General features: G+C 37.5%; 1 protein-coding gene across 1 annotated transcript; it reads right to left on the bottom strand.

Moving 5' to 3' along the window:
• Positions 1–1,623: 1,623 nt before the first annotated feature.
• Positions 1,624–2,673, bottom strand: LOC306853437 (lysophosphatidic acid receptor 4-like; the record flags this gene model as incomplete). The annotated part of the gene is made up of 1 exon (XM_079390838.1): positions 1,624–2,673. One exon carries the CDS (start codon positions 2,671–2,673, stop codon positions 1,624–1,626), a length of 1,050 nt encoding a protein of 349 aa, XP_079246964.1.
• Between the last annotated feature and the right edge of the window lie 17,720 nt (positions 2,674–20,393).

Below are 20,393 nucleotides of genomic sequence, written 5' to 3'. Positions count from 1 at the left end.
TGTTCTGGAATACCCACCCTGTTCCTGTTATGCCATGCTCCATTAAAATATAATGCACAGTACAAAACAGAATCTTACTGCTATTATTAAAACAGTATGTTGCTAAATGTACATTTTCAGAAATTTCTAGCTCACACTTTAGGTTGGGGACCAATTCTCACTATTAACTAAATATTAACTACAACTTTTGACTCAAACTCCTAATTTGCTATTTATTAACAGCTGTTACGTTTAGGTATGGGGTAGGATTAAGGGATCTAAAATATGGTCATGCAACACGTTGCTAATTGTGGGCTTCAACACGTTAAGGTACATTTATGTAAATCAGCTCGGAAATATCACAGATCGTGTAAAGCATTATACAAATAAAAATGACTTGACAACATTACTGCAATGTCCTACTCTTTATTTACACAAAATGCCACATAGAGTTCATGCAGAATACAATTTCCCCACATGCCTTAAAAAATTATTACACAATTTCAATGACATTATGACATTTATTCTCAGCATTGCCTCAAGGGGTGCTATAGTGGACATTAATGTAAGCAGTCTTCTGCTACAGACAGTAGCGTAGCAGCATTTTAAAGACAATCTTGCGGGGCAAATTAGTTCATAACTACCTGAATAGAGTAAAACTTTATTTTAAGGTGTCTTTGTTACACTCTACATGTACTTACTATTATAATAACAATAAATTACGCATAATTACATGCATGTAACCCTAAACCAAACACTAATCCTAACCCTAACTATATAATAAGTACATGTACAGGTAGTTAATTAATATTACTCAGTACTTAAATGTATGTAAATTACACTGTGACAAGTCCACCTTAAAATAAAGTGCTACCCTGAATAGTAACATGACTAGTTTGGACATTTTTAGAAATCCAGGGCCACTGAGGCTTATTAAAGCCACAGTAACACAATATTGGATGCTTTGGGTGTGCTTTCGCATCTGCTGGTGCATACCTGCTCAAGTACCTCACCAGTTTTCAAAGTATCTCATCAGTTTTGCAGCTAATCAATCTCATCTTCTATAGCTTGAACCAACAGCTCATTTTGCCTGTGTGCCTATAGTATTAAGTACATATAATTAAGTAAGTGTGTAGTTAAGGTTTATAATTGAAATGCTTACATTACTGTTTTCAGTAAAAAGAAATCCAATCTGTTTAGATTCGGAAAGCGAACTGTACACATGTATTCCAGATTCACATAAGTCAAATTAACATTAATTTTTGAGAAGGAGAGGAAGAGAAAAAAACTAAACACCTTTCAAAAGGTGCTTTGACTGGGTAAAAATAAAATACAATAAAAATACAAATGGTATGGTAATAATCATTGATAAAATGCAGTGATGAGTGACTCTTAGCTCACTGGCATGCCTGTGTGAACACTAACCGCCCTTAATAAACCTAAAAGTAGTCAACTCAAACTAATGGACAGAAAAGAATCATAGAAGAGACAAAGGTTATTTAAACACATTTGTCCCACGCACATGCGTCAGTGATAAAGTCCAAATTCCAGTCATTTTATTTAACGCTACATCCTGAGACTAGAAACCCATAGATATCCTTCTGACAGTAGTCCTGGAACCATGTATTCCTTTCAGAACTTGGTCTAACTGGCTTGATCTTTTCCATTGCTGGTCAGTGTGTGGAGCTCAACTGCGTGTGTGTCAGGATTCTCCTTGCTAGAAACAGGGCATTCACTCTGCAGCATGTTTTCCTGCATGGCCTGACACTTCCCAGTCGTCAGTGATTTCTGAAAGGACTCAGAGGTAAAGTAATAGACTACCGGGTCAAAGCAGCAGTTGAAGGTTGCAATGCAAAGTGTTATGGGATACAGGGTTCGTGCAAGCCTCTCTACCCAGCAGCTCACGAGTGCTCGAATGCGCACCATGGAATAGATTAATAGAACAGAATTGTAAGGTACAAAGCAGACAATAAAAATGGCCAAATGCACTACAATCATGCGCAGAACACGCTTCTTGTTGGTGCCAGGCTGACACAGGGTAGCAGGTCTTCGTAAGGTCCTTAGCACCATGGAAGAGCAGGCTAGATTGATCATCAATGGGATGAGGAAACCCACCACTTCAATGAAGATGGTGATCTTTGACAAATACGTCTTCCATGTCTTCTTGGAGAATCCCTCGAAGCAGGTGGTGCTAGTTTTGGACTGGTTGGTGGAAGAGAAGAATGTGACTGACATGCCCCCACCGAGTATCAACAACCAGATGATACCGCACACGATACCAGCATTGCGGCGGTTGCGGATGGAGAGTGAACGGAAGGGGTAAACGATAGCCAGGAAGCGATCCACACTGATGCATGTCAGGAACAGCATACTGCCGTAGATATTGGTGATGAAAGCTCCTCCAGAAATCTTACACAATGTATCACCAAATGGCCAGTGGCGATTCACGTTATAAAAGATCTTAAAAGGAAGAGTAAACACAAACACTAAGTCTGATAAAGCTAGATTGGTCATGAAAAGCGTGGTCTCATTACGCATTTTAATGCGACAGCAGAAGACAAACAGTGAAGCACAGTTGGTGACCAGTCCCAGAACAAATGCAACACTGTACACCACACCATACAGGTTGTACTTGAAGGAGTCATCAATGCCACAGTTCTCCATCCCAGTCTCATTAAGAACAAGACTGGCCATGATGGCACTTGCGTTGGAAGCTGTACTTCTGTCTTCAGTTAATTCCCAAAACTCAGCTCTTCATGATCCGTCTTTCCCATCATATTTGCACACATAGTTTCACAAAGCTTAATCAGATGATCACAACTTCTGCTTTGAAAGCACAGCCAGCTACCTTTGTCTAGGTACAGCAGTACTCAAATCCTTAGTTTCCTGCATGGGGGACAACAACAAGAAAATAAGTTAGATCTGTTCTTCACAAACCTATCCCTGAGACCCTCACTACTGCACATTTAGACTGTCTCCATCTTCTAACATTCGTGATTCAGCTCATCATTTGTGAACTAAGGATGTGTGATGAGGGAAACAGAGGGTTTGCCCTCATATATACCTGGTCCATTCTCTGAATGCAGTGCCTTTTCTGACATTTAAAATTTGGCCTGAAAATACAAGGAATGGGAAACCAAGAGGATGTGGCTCCACTTTTGTTTTGTCTTGAGGCTAATGTTGGTATTCATCTGATAAATTGCTACTGTAATATTTGCTCTCATTAGCTTTTGGCTTTTGGCATTCCAAAGGTTATACAATCAGATCAGAGCACTAATTCTATTTCTAAAGTTTTAGACTGTCTTGCTGTGAAGTAGGTCCTGTTCCTGGAGGGAAAATGTTCAGCCAAGTTTAGCACCAACCAGCTCCAGCGCACTTGCCTGGAAGCTTCAGGCTTGTTTCATTAGGCAAATTCTGCAGGACAGTGGCCCTCAAGGAACAGGTGAAAGCACAGGTATTCTAGTGCCTGCAATCCAGAGTCACAGGAGGCATTAGAACATTTTCATCAAATCTTAAAATATATGCAAATATACTGTCTAGATACGTAAGGGCTGAGATGAGGGCTTTCCATTGTTAATGTCTGTGGTTTGAGAGACAGTTTTGAAGTCTTTGGGGTTGTCTGAGAAAGCTACACAACCCAGAGTATTAGAGTACGTACACAGAGCTTGTGAAGTGGCATGTGCAGAGATGGGGTGTGCATAGACCAAAATGAAATCTCGTTTTGACCAGAGAAGTGATTTGGTGCTTATCTGTCTTCCTGTTCCAGGGTCGGTGCTGCAAACAACATTTTCAGGTCCATATGTTGTTAAACAAAAATGCATTGACACGGATTACGCCTGAAAGGAAACTTCTTTGGCACAATGCCTGTTTTATTTAGCTGCACAACTATTTTATTGCATAAATAAACTAATTATTGTATTATTACAACTACATTCTAACAATACAAGTTAATACTGAATATGAATTAATTTCAGTTTAGACACAAAACAGTGTGTTTTATTTGCTCAGCCAACTAAAATGTTAAAACAAAGTCACAGAACCGTTGTGTGAATGACTCCAAGCACAGGTGCACAATGTGGTGTGGTGTTTAGTTTCTGAATTAATTCATCAGTCTCTGAACAACTCTGTTGAGTCAGTGATTCAGTGATCCATTAATATAGACAGCTATTTGCTTTGTTCCTGAATTAATCTGCGATTTGAATGAATCATATGAATGAATGACTCAATGACTGAACACGGTCCACCAATACTACTGGTGGTAGTACTTTCATAATCTTTGACTTCACTGTTTAAAATGTTATTTCAGGGTTTTGATATCTTATTGTAACTATCAGATCACTTCCTGTATTATATCATGAATGTCATATTGGCTATTTAACATTATCCCTAAAATGTGACTAAGTTGTGTATGTGGCATATTCAAGTCAGTGACTGAAACAACAGTATGTGGCATGTTTAACATGCCAGTGGTATAATGACATATGAAACATTTGTATGAAAAATAATGTAAAGTAAGAAAAGTAAACATAATTTAATGACTAATAACGACAAATAGTGTCATATCTTTTTATCTCTGTAGCCCGGGGTTAAATTAGGCCAGGGCCATCTGGGTCTGAGCCCCGGCACATAGGCTTACCGTGGTAACTCATCAGAGAACTTTCCTCCTATATTTTTAACGTTATAGGCTATAGTTTAAACACTTTACTCATTCTTACTAAATCAAGCAATGATGCGACACAGGTGTTTTTTTTATGTCTCTCTGAAATGAACCGAGTGTCTTCCGAAAAGTTTCAATTGCATTTCAACTTTATCTGATAAAGGAGCATTCACGAGTGCAGCGCTACTTTGTTTACAGCCATTCCTGTGGAAACCGCTATATTTCTGACAAAGCGTCTCTTACTGGCAGAGAATCAATTTTGATTTTCAATAAACCTGTCTGCTGTTCCCCCATCCGCCCATAAAACCCTATTTTAAATTAATATAATAATTTATACTTCTGACTCATCTCTTTCCTTAAAAAAAAAAACGTTTAAAAGCTGAAATGTGTGTTTTATCATTTTAGATATATATTTTGTTTTTGAGAAAACGTGTATCTAAACTGTAAAACATGTTTTTACAGTCATATTACAGTTTAATATGTTTCCATAGACATTGTCCTACCCTGCTCATATGGTATTAATTGTTTATTTTTAAATAAATGTTTGCGGGTCTTGAAATGTCTTAAATTTGATTTTAAAAAACCTGCAGACAGGTGTAGCTATGCACACTGCCAACATCTAGAATGATTTTGATCAGCATTTTAGTGTTCATAACAGGCTCTCTCAACTTGTTATACTTGACAGATTGTCAGCTGATATAAGATTTTGTAGGCTGTGCATACACATGTGCACCCCTCAAAACCCTGAAACCACAGACCCCCCCCCCCCCCCATAACATAATTTTAACTTGATTCCTTATTCAAAACTTTGTATTGTCAACAATAAATAATTTATGACTGCTGTGTATTTACACTTAGTACTTGATTCTGATACTTGATACTGGCCTGCATTTCAATATAATGGAAATGCATTCGCTCTGCGCTGTCCAGAGCTATGTGCAGCTTTGCTAAACAGACGTAGGCCAAGGGGCAGCAGTAGATGCAGGATAATCCCTGGCATATATAGGTTTCCAGTTCAATGCCTGCACAGAAAAAAGCCCTGTCTAACTACTGCCTCAGTATGGTTTGTGTTAAACCATTCATTATTTCAGTTGTTTGATAAGAAACAGATAAAATGTAGTTGCAGCTTTAGAATCTGTACAACTATAGCAGCAGATGACTATTATTCTGTTGAATGGAACTGAGGAAGTCATGTTTTCACTCCGAAGTGCCCTTCGGAGGGCGACATATCCCGTTTGAAACACACCGTGAGTGCAGGTGGAAACCAGGAGGGATGCTGGGAAATGTAGTTCAGTAATAACAGGGCCGGTGACTGAAGTATTTTATATATAGGGTCCATCGGCCCTCTTTCCTTCCTCAGGGTCAGGGTTATGTTTTGTGTTTCTGCAGTACTTTGAGTTGTTTTGTCTCTGTTGTTCGTTGTTTGAATTATCCTGATAGTTTGCACTGATCTAGATCAGATTCCATTGTCTGTGTTTATAAGCTGCCATGGTTACGCATTATTTCATTGTCACTCATGGCCTGTCCAAAATTCATGGTTGTTCTGTTTGTGTCTTACAGTGTTTTGTTTTAAATTCCTGTTAATTAAGTTTGACTCTGCTTACTCTGCTTGTGACAGTTCTAAAATTGGAAAATATATTTTTTTCTTTTTTTCTCCAAAGTTTGCAACTCAAGAAGTTATAAAGATCTTTTAATATTCTTTTAGATTTAGATTTTTAACAAACTGCTTTTGGTATTCCTATTTTAAATGTAGGATATATGGTTCGATTACAGAGATATTAGGTTCTCAATATGGCTCCAAGAGTAAGTTGTTAGTTATTGTACACATTTTCAGTGGTCAAAAAAACAAATATGGGAACTTTACATATGTCAGCACTGTGTCGGAGGGATGACGTGGAGACGTGGATCAAGAAGCAGTCTTTAATGTAATCACAACACAGGGGAAGATCCACATGAGGAACAGCCTGCGGGCTCTCAGGGCTGGTGTGCGCTGCCCACACACACCCAATCGCGACTCCCAGCACCGGGAGCGCATCAGACAGGGGAACAACAGGGCAGGCAGACAGTTCACAAATGGCCTCCATGGCCGAAACAGGACTGACAGGGTGGAGAGCGGCATATATATCTATTTAATCCCCTTCAAAATCCAGCAGTCCCGGATCCCTTGTAAGCTCACCCTCAGCCATAGTACAGTGGGCGAAGGTTCTCTCCATGCTATTGTTGTCCACGGCCTTCTCCCTCATGGCGAGCACTGTAGCTGGCTCTCGCACCTGGTCTGATATCAATTGAAGGTCCATGGTGATCCTCTGCTCTGTCGCTCCATTGGCAATGGCTCGTCGGTCACGGCGGGCTCAGGCTCTCCGTCATCGGTGGGCTTGGGTTTTGGCTCCGCACAGCGGGGTGATGGTGGGCTGGGCTCTGGGTTGGGCTGTGTTCTGGATCGGGGCCGGATTCTCTCCAGAAAGCGGATGATCGCCTCCCTCCGGTTCAGTCCAGTGGTATCTGGTAGGGTGACCATACGTGCCATTTTTCCTCGCCCTGGCCAGGATTTCTATATTGCCTAAAATATTTAGGTTTTGACTCTGTTTGCATGTGCAGACCGACTGGTGTATAACATCAATTCCTTATGTTTTCGAAATGCTCTCGAGGTACTTTGAATCAAAGCAATATAGAAATCCTGACCAGGATGCGTCCGAGAAAAATGGCACGTATGGTCACCCTAGTATCTGGGAGGTCAACGGGGTGATGGTAATTTGCCCCGATACAGAATAGTGAGTTCAGCGCAGTGTTGTTGAACGCCATTAAAACGGCGAGCTGGCTGAACTCAACCGCATACTCCAAGATGGGAAGGTCCTTACGGGCTAGGGCGGTGAATTCGGAGGCGAGGGGATCCATAGGGGGAAAACAAAAACACTGAACAAAACACGGAAATAAAATGGAGGGAAAACACGCAGTAAAATTTTTTGTCGGTTGGGTCTTCTGTCAGCACTGTGTCAGAGGGACAACGCGGAAACCTCAACCAAGGAACCTCAACCAAACAGTCTTTAATGTATTCACAACACAGGGGAAGATACACAAGAGGAACAGCACTGATACACAAACTTGACGTATATGAGACCCGACAAAGACTGAAAGCACTGACTGTGACTTAAATGTATGGGGAAACGAGGACAATTCCCAAGACACACTTGAAATTAATGCCATGATTAACAAAAGACAGAAACTGGGGTCAATGGGCAAATTTGGCTTTTTAATGACCACAGAGAATCAGGACCACGGTTTTAACATCTCATCCGAAGGACGGTGCTTTTTACAGTATAATGTCCCCGTCACTATTCTGGGGCGTTAGGGCCCACACAGACTGCAGGGTGAGCACTCCCTGCTGGCCTCACTAACACCTCTTCCAGATTTCCTATCCAGGTACTGACCAGACTCAGCCCTGCTTAGCTCCAGTGGGCAACCAGTCTTGGGCTACAGGGTGATATGTCTGCTGGCCATATGGTAGAACAATAAATGTATCTTGTTTCCCTCTATCAAAGCAACTTCATAGAACACACACAACACACATGCCATATATATTATTTTTCAAAGGTTTGCAAGCCTGTAATTCTAGAAGCGTTAAAGATACATCAATATGATTTTAGGTTCTCATTCTTAACATACTTTTCTTTTGGAATCTTCATTTTCAAGGACCTATATAGTTCAGTCCCACAGATATGGGGATGTTATGGGGATGTCCCCTGTTAATTTGGCACCAATCTCAGGTGAAAATTGATATTTTGACATCCTCTACAAAATTTACAATAAATACATATATGTAAAATGTTATGACATTTAAAATGTTGGCTTTTCTATTCAGTTATGTATTTCTTTCATCAGGCAAGGAAAAAAAATCAAATAAAAATGGGTAAGATTTTACATTAAGGGTTTATAAAGCTGTTAATTCACAAATGCATTATAAATCATTGATAAGCAGTTATAACTGCATGAATAAAAGTGTTACTTTAATGCATTACCTTTAATGCATTATAACTGAAGTTATAAATGAATAAATACATTCATTCATACTTATTTCACTCAAAACCAGATTCCTAATTAATTTCATGATACATCTGAGGTGATATGGCAAACTATGTTTTTCAAGTGTTTATATGCGTAATCACTGTGCTAGTTCAATGAATTAGTACTTGTATTACCATAATTCTACTGAACCTGCAAATGTGGATGGCCAAATACTCAAGTTACAGTAGGCTTTACCATTAGATCAAAAATAGTTATTGATTGTTTATTAATATGTTAATTTTTAGTAACAGTATGTTTGGGCATTGATTTAATGATAAATACAAAACTGATAAATTAGATAAAATAGTAAATATTTAAGTGCCTTTATTTAGCTTGCATTTACCAAATATTCCCAAAATAAAAAATGTGGTTCTTCAAGTTGTTTACTGATACATTGCAACAGCAATGAAATATATCACCAGAAATGTAAATAAAATAAATAAATACATTAATAAATGTGTGCACATTAATAATTAAATGATTTGTGTGTCCATTGTACATTAAGCAGCACTTTCAAATGTTATTAATGTTTACATCTCATGAATAAACGGATGACCGTGCATAAGGTAACCTTATTTATTGGAATTTAATTTTTCATTTGAAGCTATGGTTGAAGATTGGTTATTATTAAGTTATATTTATTTATTTTTCAAAATAAAGTTTGATCTTTTCATTAATAAACGAGAAACCAGGTGTTGTAAATGAGTTATCAGTCATTAATAAATCCTTTACATAAGAAACCTTAATGTAAAATTATCGTTAGTCTGCAAATTTACAGTAAGAGAATATGTTTATGGGAATAAACATACAATACAAATACCTATGATGAATAAAACTATTAAAGTTTTAACATTATTAGTTTAATATAGGCTACCTGTTTAACGGATATTTATTTACACACACTAACGAAAAGACATTGCATCGCTGATGACTGATGTACTTATCACAGCAAACATCTGTTCTGAAGCATTTAAGGATATTTCCTATATTAAAAAAAAGTGGAACGCGACACCAACAAACACATAAAATGTACATACAGTGCTGAGCTCCACAAGCGTATATAAAACTTACTTGTTTTGCCAAAATCCAAGAATCTGTGTCCTGGAGCAATCTGTGGCTGGAGATGGCTGCACATTATCGTGAGCGTGCCTGAGAAATCTGTGCTTTAAAACAGCTCACTTACTTAAAGCCTATAAGCTGCCCCACCAGTTTTGGACTCTTTCTCTCTTTTTCTTCTCTTTTTATGACCTACTACTTTGCTTGTTTTTTATAAAAAAAATTCCGTGGCATGAAAAAAAAAGTCTCTTTTTCTGCCTATAGTAGAAATGATACAAACAACTTCTATTTCTGAATTTTCTTTTCATCAAATAATCCTGAAAAAAAAAAAAAAAAAAAAAAAAAAAAAAAATATATATATATATATATATATATATATAGTAACGGAACTGGTCGGACACAGAAGGTAAGTTAAATCACACAGTGTTTATTAATGAGGTGAGCAGCACACAGGAGCAGTGGAGAGTCTTCAGACTTGGTGAGTATCAATCCGTGAGATTAACGTGAGGTGAATGTCACAGTAACAGTTCGTCTCTCTGTCTTGACAGATCCAGTAGAGCGGCAGCTTCAGAGTGGCCGAGATGAACGAGCGTACACACGGACACCAGGAACGGGAGAAGAGGATGACTGGAGGATGACAAGACAGAAGGTAAGTAATAACAGGTAAGTCTTAACTGGTAGCTATACTCCGCTTCTAGATGAGCGGAGACAGTCCAGGTAGCAATCCCAAGATCGGACTTTGTTGTGCAGTAACGTCACTTGAAGATCGGACCATGAAGTGAGCTGAGGGAAGTGCTTTTATGAATGTGGTGATTGGAGATTGATGAAGTGCAGGTGCGGGTGATGATAGAAGATAAACAGGTGACAGTGATGAGTGACGGTGAAGACGGGCCATTCTGTGACACACATATATATATATATATATATATACTGTATATTGTTTGAAGCAGCAAATCAGCATATTAGAATGATTTCCAAAGCATCATGAATTTTCACCATATTCAGGGGGTAGTTGGTGATTTTAATGCTGTCTGAATCCAAGATGTCAGTTGCCTGTTTATTTAATTCAGTCAGTGCTGTGTTCCCTCGTCTGGTCTACTTAGTCCCTACCTGTTCTTCCTGCCTGTCTGTCCTGTGCTTGTCCAATTGTGGATTATTAAAGACTATTTGCATCTATCTTCGCCTTCTTTGTGCTTGTATCTCACTGTAACGTGACAAATATATTCAAGTATAAAGCAGTTATTTTAAAGAGTAAAAACATTTCACAGTATTACTGCTTTTGCTGTATTTTGAATGAATAAATGCAGGCTTGGTGAGGATGAAGATAGTTCTTGATGAAGATAGTTCTTTAACAAACATTAAAAATCTTACTGTTCAAAAACCTTTGACTGGTAGTCTATATGTTTGTTATATTTTACTTAACCTATTAGTGATATCTTAATTAGTGTTTAAATAAATCTGCAATGAAAACAAAGTATAAAGATAATTTGGTCCCACTTTATATTAGGTGGCCTTAACTACTATGTACTTACATTTAAATTAATCATTTGATACAATGTACTTATTGTGTGCATACATGCATTTACATTGTACTTATATTTAAAAAATACCTATGTGTAGTTACATTTGTAATTAATTTCTGTAATTACATTTATAATTACACTGTTGACCCATCCCTTACACCTTAACCCACCTTTAAACCTACCCATGCCACCAAACCTGTCCCTAACCTTACCCGTATCCCACCTCAATAGCAGCAATAGTGTGTTGCAATACAATATGACCACAATAAGATCATTGTAGTTATTTTTGATGTAAATACATAGTAGTTAAGGCCACCTAATATAAAGTGTGACCGATAATTGTATAATTATATTTAGGTATTATTTATAAACTGCCTTATGTGCAGTTTACTTGTTTGCATCTATTTTTTTAGTGAGCAATTATTGTACATTTATTGATGCATTTATAACGTTCAACATTACAATATCAGCACACTTCATTTATGAGCCACATCTGTTTTTATAATTTGGCTCACTTCTGGTTGGATTTTATGGCACTGTTTTGGTTCAGTTTTGACTGAAAGTATGTGGGCCAGTTTTGGGCCAGAAACATACTTACCTGGGCCACACTTTAGCTGTCGATGTGGGTCAGATCTGCGGAATGGAAACCTGCTGCCTGGGCTGTCTTCAAACCAATAAAAACTGACTGATGTGACAGAACTCTGACAACTTCGCAACCTATGTAAAATGCATGTACATGTAACACTGTTCAAGGGAAGGAGGAGATAGGAACCGGCAGATGTTTACTATGAATGTAATGCTAAAATGAACAACAAAAATAGGTCTCAGCACATTTGCAGACTACTGCTGCACAAACTGCAACATAAATGTCCTAGGCCTCGTTCTCTCTCATCTTTCACTGACATTACCCACAGTGCTGCAGTGCATGGTCAGGACTGGACTGACTACAATTCAGCCCTGGACTGATACAGACTATTCGGCCCATGAGCTCAGGTTAGGGCCATAAACTGGAATAAATAAAAGCGACGGGTCAAAACAACACAGGAATCTGAAATACAGACAAATCCAGGAAAGCAAGCAGAGAGTCAAACACCAAGACATAGGAAACCAGAATAGAAATGCAGTGTAACAACATACAAGACTTCACAAAAGGAGAGCGAACACACAGGGTTAATGAGGTAAATGAGAAACACCTGAAGGTAATCAGACACAATGAGTCCGGGCAATGGGTTATGGGAAACTGGGGCTGTGTTCGAAATGGCATACTGCTTACTGCCCAGTACACAGTGTATACTGCCTACTATTGTTTAAAGAATAGTGTGTGAAACAGTATACAGTAAGCATCACCTGTTTCAGAGTAGGATGCTTAATTGTCACATGACAAACACAAACATTAATTCAGCTCAGCTGTGAAGGTTGTTACCTTGCTATTCTTTTTACAAAGGCTTGTTATTAAGGCTTCATACTAGTAAACAATATTGGCCAACTGAACTCATTTCATAATTGAATAACTTTACAGAGGCTATGGACTGAACTGAATGAGCTGTCTTTAACTGAACAATATGTTTGGCAGTTACACTAATTGGAAAAAGTGATATAATCTAATCACACTAAGTGCAAATAATGATCAATTATGTTTACAATAAAATAGCAGCATTTTCTTTATCAACAGGTGTGTAAACAGTAGTTAGGTGGCAGATATTTATACTGTAGTACATTATAAAACAGTATGCAATAACATATTAGACAACATTTTAGTGTAAATTATCATAAATTTTATTTGATGAACGCCACTTTCTTGGGACAAAACCCTACTAACAGCTAAGCACCCTGTATTATTAATGAGGTGTTTAATCTCCACTTTTCAAATATTTACTTAATTTATTGAAAATAAATGGCTTTCTGATCTGGTATGTGATGGGAAAGGAGTCGCAGGAGTTTGAGAAGCTGAAACCGAACTCGTATGAACAGCAGCTGGTATCTGTTTCTCTCTCCGCCGCTGATTCTACAGAAATACACGTGTCTTCAGCAGAGCTGTTTATCACAGACAGGCACTGGTGGCCGGAGTTCATGGAAATAGCCTCTGACAACAGACTGGTCTATTTGAGTAAATACACTCCGTTTCTTTTTAGAGCTGTTTGCATCGGAATTTAATTCAGTTTGCTTAATTGAAATATTAATTATAGTTATATCATTTATTTATATATTATATTACTGCAATATTAATATTATTACGTAATATCTTTGAAACAATGTATAAAGCGCTATAGAGATAAAGGTGATGTCATTTGACTTGATCGGAAAAGTGCCGTAGAGATTAAAGTACAATTTATGTCCTACAAATGATATTGTTTTTAAATGCACAGCGATAGTTTGTAGATTACATGTATATGTATAAACGTGCATATACAAGTGTAACATTTATAATTATTATTCCCTGCCTCCTGTTCACTCACGCGTTTGAAGATGAAAGGTCAAATGGAGTGCGTTGCATTCTGGGAAACAGTACCCCACGCAGCGTCTTCAGATGCATACATCAAATTTCAGCAAATGTAGCAGGTAATCCGGGCATTCCATGCATACAGAAAATTCACATACTATTCACAGTATTCACAGCATACTGCAGTATAGTAGGAGTTGTATGATAGTATGCCATTCAGAACACAGCTTCTGTACTGATTTCAGTATACTTGAGTTATATTTAGCAGATTCTGGCAAATATAGTAGGTCATCCGGGCATTTCATGCATACAGCAAATGTACATACTATGAGCAAATACATACTGGATGCTGCAGAAATAGTAAGAGTAGTATGATAGTATGGCATTTCGAACACAGCCACAGTCTATGATAAAATAAGAAAGGATTGCCCTCTGGTGGCTAATATAGACACTTCGGCAAACAGCTGTGACGTAATAAATGATAGATGTTATTGCATTCATTGCAAATACAGTAAACAAATATAATATTTAATCTTTGTCATATAGAAATGCACTTGATTGCACTATTTTTTAGCTGATGTACAATAAGTGTAAAGGTAAATAAATAAACAAATAAATAAAATTGACAAGATAGATACAAGAATAATGGATATATGGGTTGCACTGAAATACCTGGTCAAAATGTCACACCTTATGCATGGCATTAATTCATAAAAAGTAGATATTGCACTGGCCATATGTTTTGGGTGTCTCTTACACACAAACCGTAAGTGTAAATACATACATATATTGAAAACTTAATACAACACGTAGGCCTATACATTACGACCCCCTGTGCCTTTCTTAGGTTTTTCTTTGTCAGTGCAGGGGAGTGGAACACCTAGGGTATGAGTGTTTCTCTTATATAGATGTCTGAGTTGTTGGTTTGAGGAGGTCACACCTTGGGGTTTTTTTCCCCCATTAATTTTGATCTTCTTTATTGTATTTTAACTTTTTTTTTTTCATTCTTTTTCCCTAGACAAGGATCATTGGTTTTTTCTCCTGTTTTTTTTTTATTATAAATGAGTTCAACTCTATTTTGTTATCTGTCTCTCTCTTTATGTTACGGTTTTGGAACGAGCTAGACCATAAAAACATAAAAAGCTAAATTAATTTTATATGTCCAACCTTTGTCTTTAAAACCACATCAGTTACACAGTTTAAAACCACCAATTGCACAGTTTTGGGAAGCAGCTGTTCTAAGCATCATGAAGAACATGACAGATTTTTTTCCAATGCAGTTAGGCTGTCCTAAATGGCATGCTGATCTCCTCCTCGCTTTCGCCAGTCTTGCTGGGGAACCGTTGTGCAGTACCCACTCCATGCACTCCATAAAAGCACCTAAAGTCTCATCTCTGGGCAAGCACTCGTCTCGTTCAAGCTTGTCCAAAACAGCTTGTGCCTCTCTAGGGACTGCTTCCACTGGGAGAGGAGGATGATATGTGCTGCTGCTTGATCCTCTTTCAGAGGACTGGTATACTGTCACATTTGCTTGCCAACAGGAACAAAAAGGTGAGATGAATGGATTTACACACAGCAGTTCTTTATTAAAACTAAAGTCTTCACAAAACATCACGCACAAACAAACCACAAACTGAACAACACACAGGACTTTAATACACAGTAAAAAAAACAACCAAAGCAACTAACATAGACACAGGGACCTAACCGAAAACTGACGGCGCTTTTCAAACGGGATATATCGCCCTCCGAAGGGCATTTCGGAGTGAAAACAATCATGGCCGCCATATTGAAGGGTCGTTCCAAACTGAAGTGCTCAAAATTTGCCACTTCAAAGGGCCCTTTGGAATGAAGGAATTTGAAGGGTTCAACTGATGGACGCTTCGGGCCCCCATGATCCTTTGTGCTTATTCTTTGCATGATGACGCCGTCTCCGAATAATGACGCAGAAGGGCATTTCAAGAAACAGTTATTTGGTCCCCTACACCTTTCAACCCTTCGAAGCTCTCACTCTGGAGGGTAAACCCTTTAAAGGGATTAGGGCAATAGATATTAGTGTTGTTAAACAATTAATTGTGATTAATCGCATCCAAAATATTTTTTTTACATAATATGTACTGTGTGTACTGTGTACTGTGTATATTTATTATGTATATATAAATACACACAAATTAATGTATATATGTAAGAAAAATGTTATGTTTATACATTAAAAAAAATATATATATATATCAATTATATTAATATAAATATATACATGGAAATACTTGGAAATATTTTCAAAATATACACTGTTTGTGTGTGTATTTATATATACACATAATAAATATACACAGAACACACACACAAACAAAAACTTTTATTTTGGATGCAATTAATCGTTTGACAGCACTAAGATCATCTCATTCGCTACAATTACTCAGAGCAAACTACTCTTGTTTATATTATGCCAAAATATGTTTTACAATTTTAGTCAGTATATTTTGAAATCAACTTTTTTTTTTTCTCCATATGATCCAAGAAGTGTAAAGAGGGTAAAGTTGAGGCTTAATGGCAATAAAACAAGTTACTGTCAAAAGCTTATACCATTCCATTTCTATTTTCATTCATTTTCATTAAGCCGTGTCACTGTCCATCAACTTCTCATGAGTCTTGTTTTTCAAACATTTTTAAGTGAATTCACCTCATCCTGAGCAAAGCAGTCTTTGGGAAAATGATTTCTAGTCCAGTTTGTCCGAAAGTTATAAACAAAAAGGAAGAAGGTAAGTACAAATTTGATAAATGGCGATTATATATGTTGCTGAAGTTGTATTAGTAGATTTTTCTTATCATAAGCCTTATTTACGTGGCTGTGTCCTTCAGGAAGTGGGGGGTTCAGCAATTCATATTGAAAACTGCAAACATAATGACCTAGAAATGGTGGTGACCTAATGGTGTGGGTGATTGTTGTCTATGATGATTGTAAGCATGACTAAGTATTTTTCTGGAATTTGCCTAAATGTAAGTGGTTTAAAGCAGTGAAAGAGCAGACTGCATTTAGTGAAGTGAAGTGACATTCAGCCAAGTATGGTGACCCATACTCGGAATTCGTGCTCTGCATTTATCCCATCCAACGTGGACACACACAGCAGTGAACACACACACACACACACACACACAGCAGTGAACACACACACACACCGTGAACACACACCCGGAGCAGTGGGCAGCATTTATGCTGCGGCGCCCGTGGAGCAGTTGGGGGTTCGGTGCCTTGCTCAAGGGCACCTCAGTCGTGGTATTGAGGGTGGAGAGAGCGCTGGACATTCACTCCCCCCACCTACAATCCCTGCCGGCCGGAGACTCGAACCCACAACCTTTGGATTACGAGTCCGACTCTCTAACCATTAGGCCACGACTTCCCACGACATTCCACAACATTTATTAAATTGAATTAATTTCCCCCACTTTAGCAGTGCATGGATGTATGCTTTCTATGATTAGTTCAAAATATATACAGTGTAAAGTGCATCCTAATTCAACTGGAAATCAGCCTTACCTTTGGTTGGCTTTGTATGCGCATTTCTTTAATAAAAGCATTGAGATCTCCAGTACTAACAGATCTGCCCTAATGCTCAGACATCTTGCCTCAGAGTGCTACTCTCTGCTGCATGGATTGTATGAGTTTGTGACCAACCTTGCACATGTAAAATGTTTATTTTTGGTTGCCCTTGGCAATATATGAATAACAAGAATATCATTCTACAGCTTAAATACATAAAATAAACAGACATTTATTTTTTGCAGACATTTATTGTTGTTGAGAAATTATTTCATACCTATCATCTCTTTTGTGTATTGTTTTTCAAAACCCCACCAAGATGATGTAATACTACACATTATAGAAAAAGAAAGCATCATTTCTCCTAATGGCCATTAAATGTTCATTTAAGAGACGAAGATGGCCACATTTGTTTTACTCTGTTTCATTTCCTCTGATTAACAATTCTGGGTGGGTTCAGTTAATGACAGCTAATAGTTCTTCCCATCATCACCCTCAATATGATATTGAGCTCAATAGTCTAAATGTTATGTCTTTTTTTTTGGACTACTCTTGCTTTCTGCAAATTATAAGCACTCTGAGACACTTTAGTCCTCACTTAGTAAATACGAAAGATGTTTTAAATTAAGATTAGCTAAACTGCTCCAGTACACTCATATTATAATCGAACCATTTAAAATCTCTATTCCCCATATGAAAACCAATCAGCATATGACAAAGAGACAGTCTGTAGGGTATAAACAGGCATGGCTAGTAGAAGTCATCAGTTCAAGCATAGGAAAAACTTCACTCTCAAGTTGTCGGTTGACACTACTGCCCTAGTGAAAAATAAATATACTATAATGTTTGAAAAAATGCAGTACATTTATTTCAGGCTAAGTATACTAGAAATACATTTAAATATTTATCTGCTTTAAAAAATCCACTGCAATTGTACTTAGCACACTAAACTGATGTACTTAAAGTCGCACAACACGGGAAGTCAGAGAAAGCAGGTTAGTAAGTGGGTCAGGATTTGAGGATCTTGGTATAAGGATGGTGATATGGACAGTGAGGAATGGATGGCTGTAAGGAGAGAGAGAGACAGCAGGGTAGAGGAAGAAGGTATGGAGAAGGTTACAAGGATAGGACTATAACGTGAAAATAGAGGTTTGGAGGAGAATGGCTCTGAGGAAATTTAGCAAATGGTTTGTGGGAAAGGTGAAAGAGGAAACACTTAATATCATTCTTTAGTTCAATTGACCCTCTATTGTCTCTTTGGGAGAAATTTGTCTTGAGCAATCAAGAGAGTAGGTCAGCATAGCTACTTGCATAAAACATTTAAAATGAAAATGAAAAAATAATTAGTGTAAACCACAACAATTACAAAACAATAAATAGTTAAAGAGATGAAAGTATCTTAACTATATTTATATTTCAAAATGATAAACTGCTGGAAAGGGTCAAAATAGGATCTCAATGAGAGCATCTGTGAGACAAAAAAACACAGAAAATTAAAGTAACTGTGAAAGCTGCTAAGAAATTGTTGTCAGTCAAAGATTTTTCAAGAGAACAAATTAATAGAAGACCTTTGTCTGATGGAAAGTCATCTATGCAAAATGGACAGGGTTGATGTTGAGCCATTCAGTGGAATGCAAGAAGTTTATTAGCAAATAGACACAAGTTCAAAGGTTTTATTAATGAACCAGATACAATTCATATTCAGGAAACTTGTTTGAAACCATCATTAGATTTCAGCATAACAGGCTATGAGAGTATCCGGAGAGACAGAGACAGTGGTAATGGAGGAGGATGTGTTACAGTTATTAAACACAATATTCAATAAAGGCCAAAGGAAAAGAAATGGAATTTAACATAACAGACATTCGAACAAAATAAGGTAATATTATACTCCATGATATCCAAATATCTTTGGAAAATTTGGAGGAAGTGTTAATAAATATTGACAGGAAGGTTATTTGTTGTGGAAATCTTACTGGGCAAAATACATTATGGGATAACGATATTGATATCAATGGAGAAATTATAGAAGAGATAATGGATAGGAAATATCTAGTATATGTTAATGGAGATGTACTAGAAAGAAAATGTTATAAATGGGAAAGGGACAGCAGTGGACAGATGTTTCTGAAACTATAGCAGGGAAATGTTAGTGGAAAGTTAAAAAAGAAAGCATGATGGGATTTGACCATTATCCATTTTTTTTAAACGAAATGGGTACAAGAGGGATCAAGAGATTTAACAAAGCAGATGAATGAAATTTATGGAAATAAGTGATGTGAAAATGGGAGAAATGAATATCAATCAAGAGATATTGGATTTTATTCAGTTTTTAGTTATAACAACACAGTCAATTCCTTGGCATACAGGAAATAAGAGGAAGAAAGATTATTCCATGGCGGATCATTCCATGAAAGAGGAGTTCAAGAGTAAAACAAATAATTTAAATGACTTAAAAGAACTCAGAACTGTGAGGACCTAATCAAGTATAAAATGGCACAAGGTTGTGTAAGAAGAACAGTTAAAACAGCAAAAAAAAAAAAAAAAGTCATTTTGTGATACAGGTATGGTGAGGAAAATGAAAGGGGACAGGAGAGACTAGATACCCAGCATAAACAATCAATAGGAATACCCCTGTTACAGAGGACAGAAAAGCCAAACTACTTATGAAAACATTTGTCAAAATTCATACTTCATATATTGGTGATGAGGAAAGGGGTGTCACGAATCCTGTCTGTGGCTTTCCATCCGATTGCCACCAGAGGTCGCTCTCCTATTATTATACAAATAATTTTCACATTATACAAATTGTTTCATGTCACTCTGGACTGCGTTTCCCATCATACATTGCACTGATTACACACAGCTGTAACCAATCACACACACACTATATTACACCCACTCAGATTCTCGTAGTCATACAGGCGGACGAAATCACCAGCAAACAACAATATCCAAGGCAAGACAAAAGAGCACTCCAAAAAACAGGCAAGGGTCAGGGCAGGCAGCAAACGATCAAAAGGAACAAAGTAACAGTCCAAAGTCGAAACCACAGAAAACAAGGGAACAAGGTAAACCGCTCAGAAATGTAAGCTACAGCTAAACAAGACTTTGCAATAAAGGAGTGAGTAAACC

The sequence above is a fragment of the Barbus barbus genome (genome assembly GCF_936440315.1).
Source record: "Barbus barbus genome assembly, chromosome: 33".
NCBI classification, from domain to species: Eukaryota; Metazoa; Chordata; class Actinopteri; order Cypriniformes; family Cyprinidae; genus Barbus; species Barbus barbus.
This window is presented reverse-complemented; position numbering and strand designations above follow the sequence as displayed.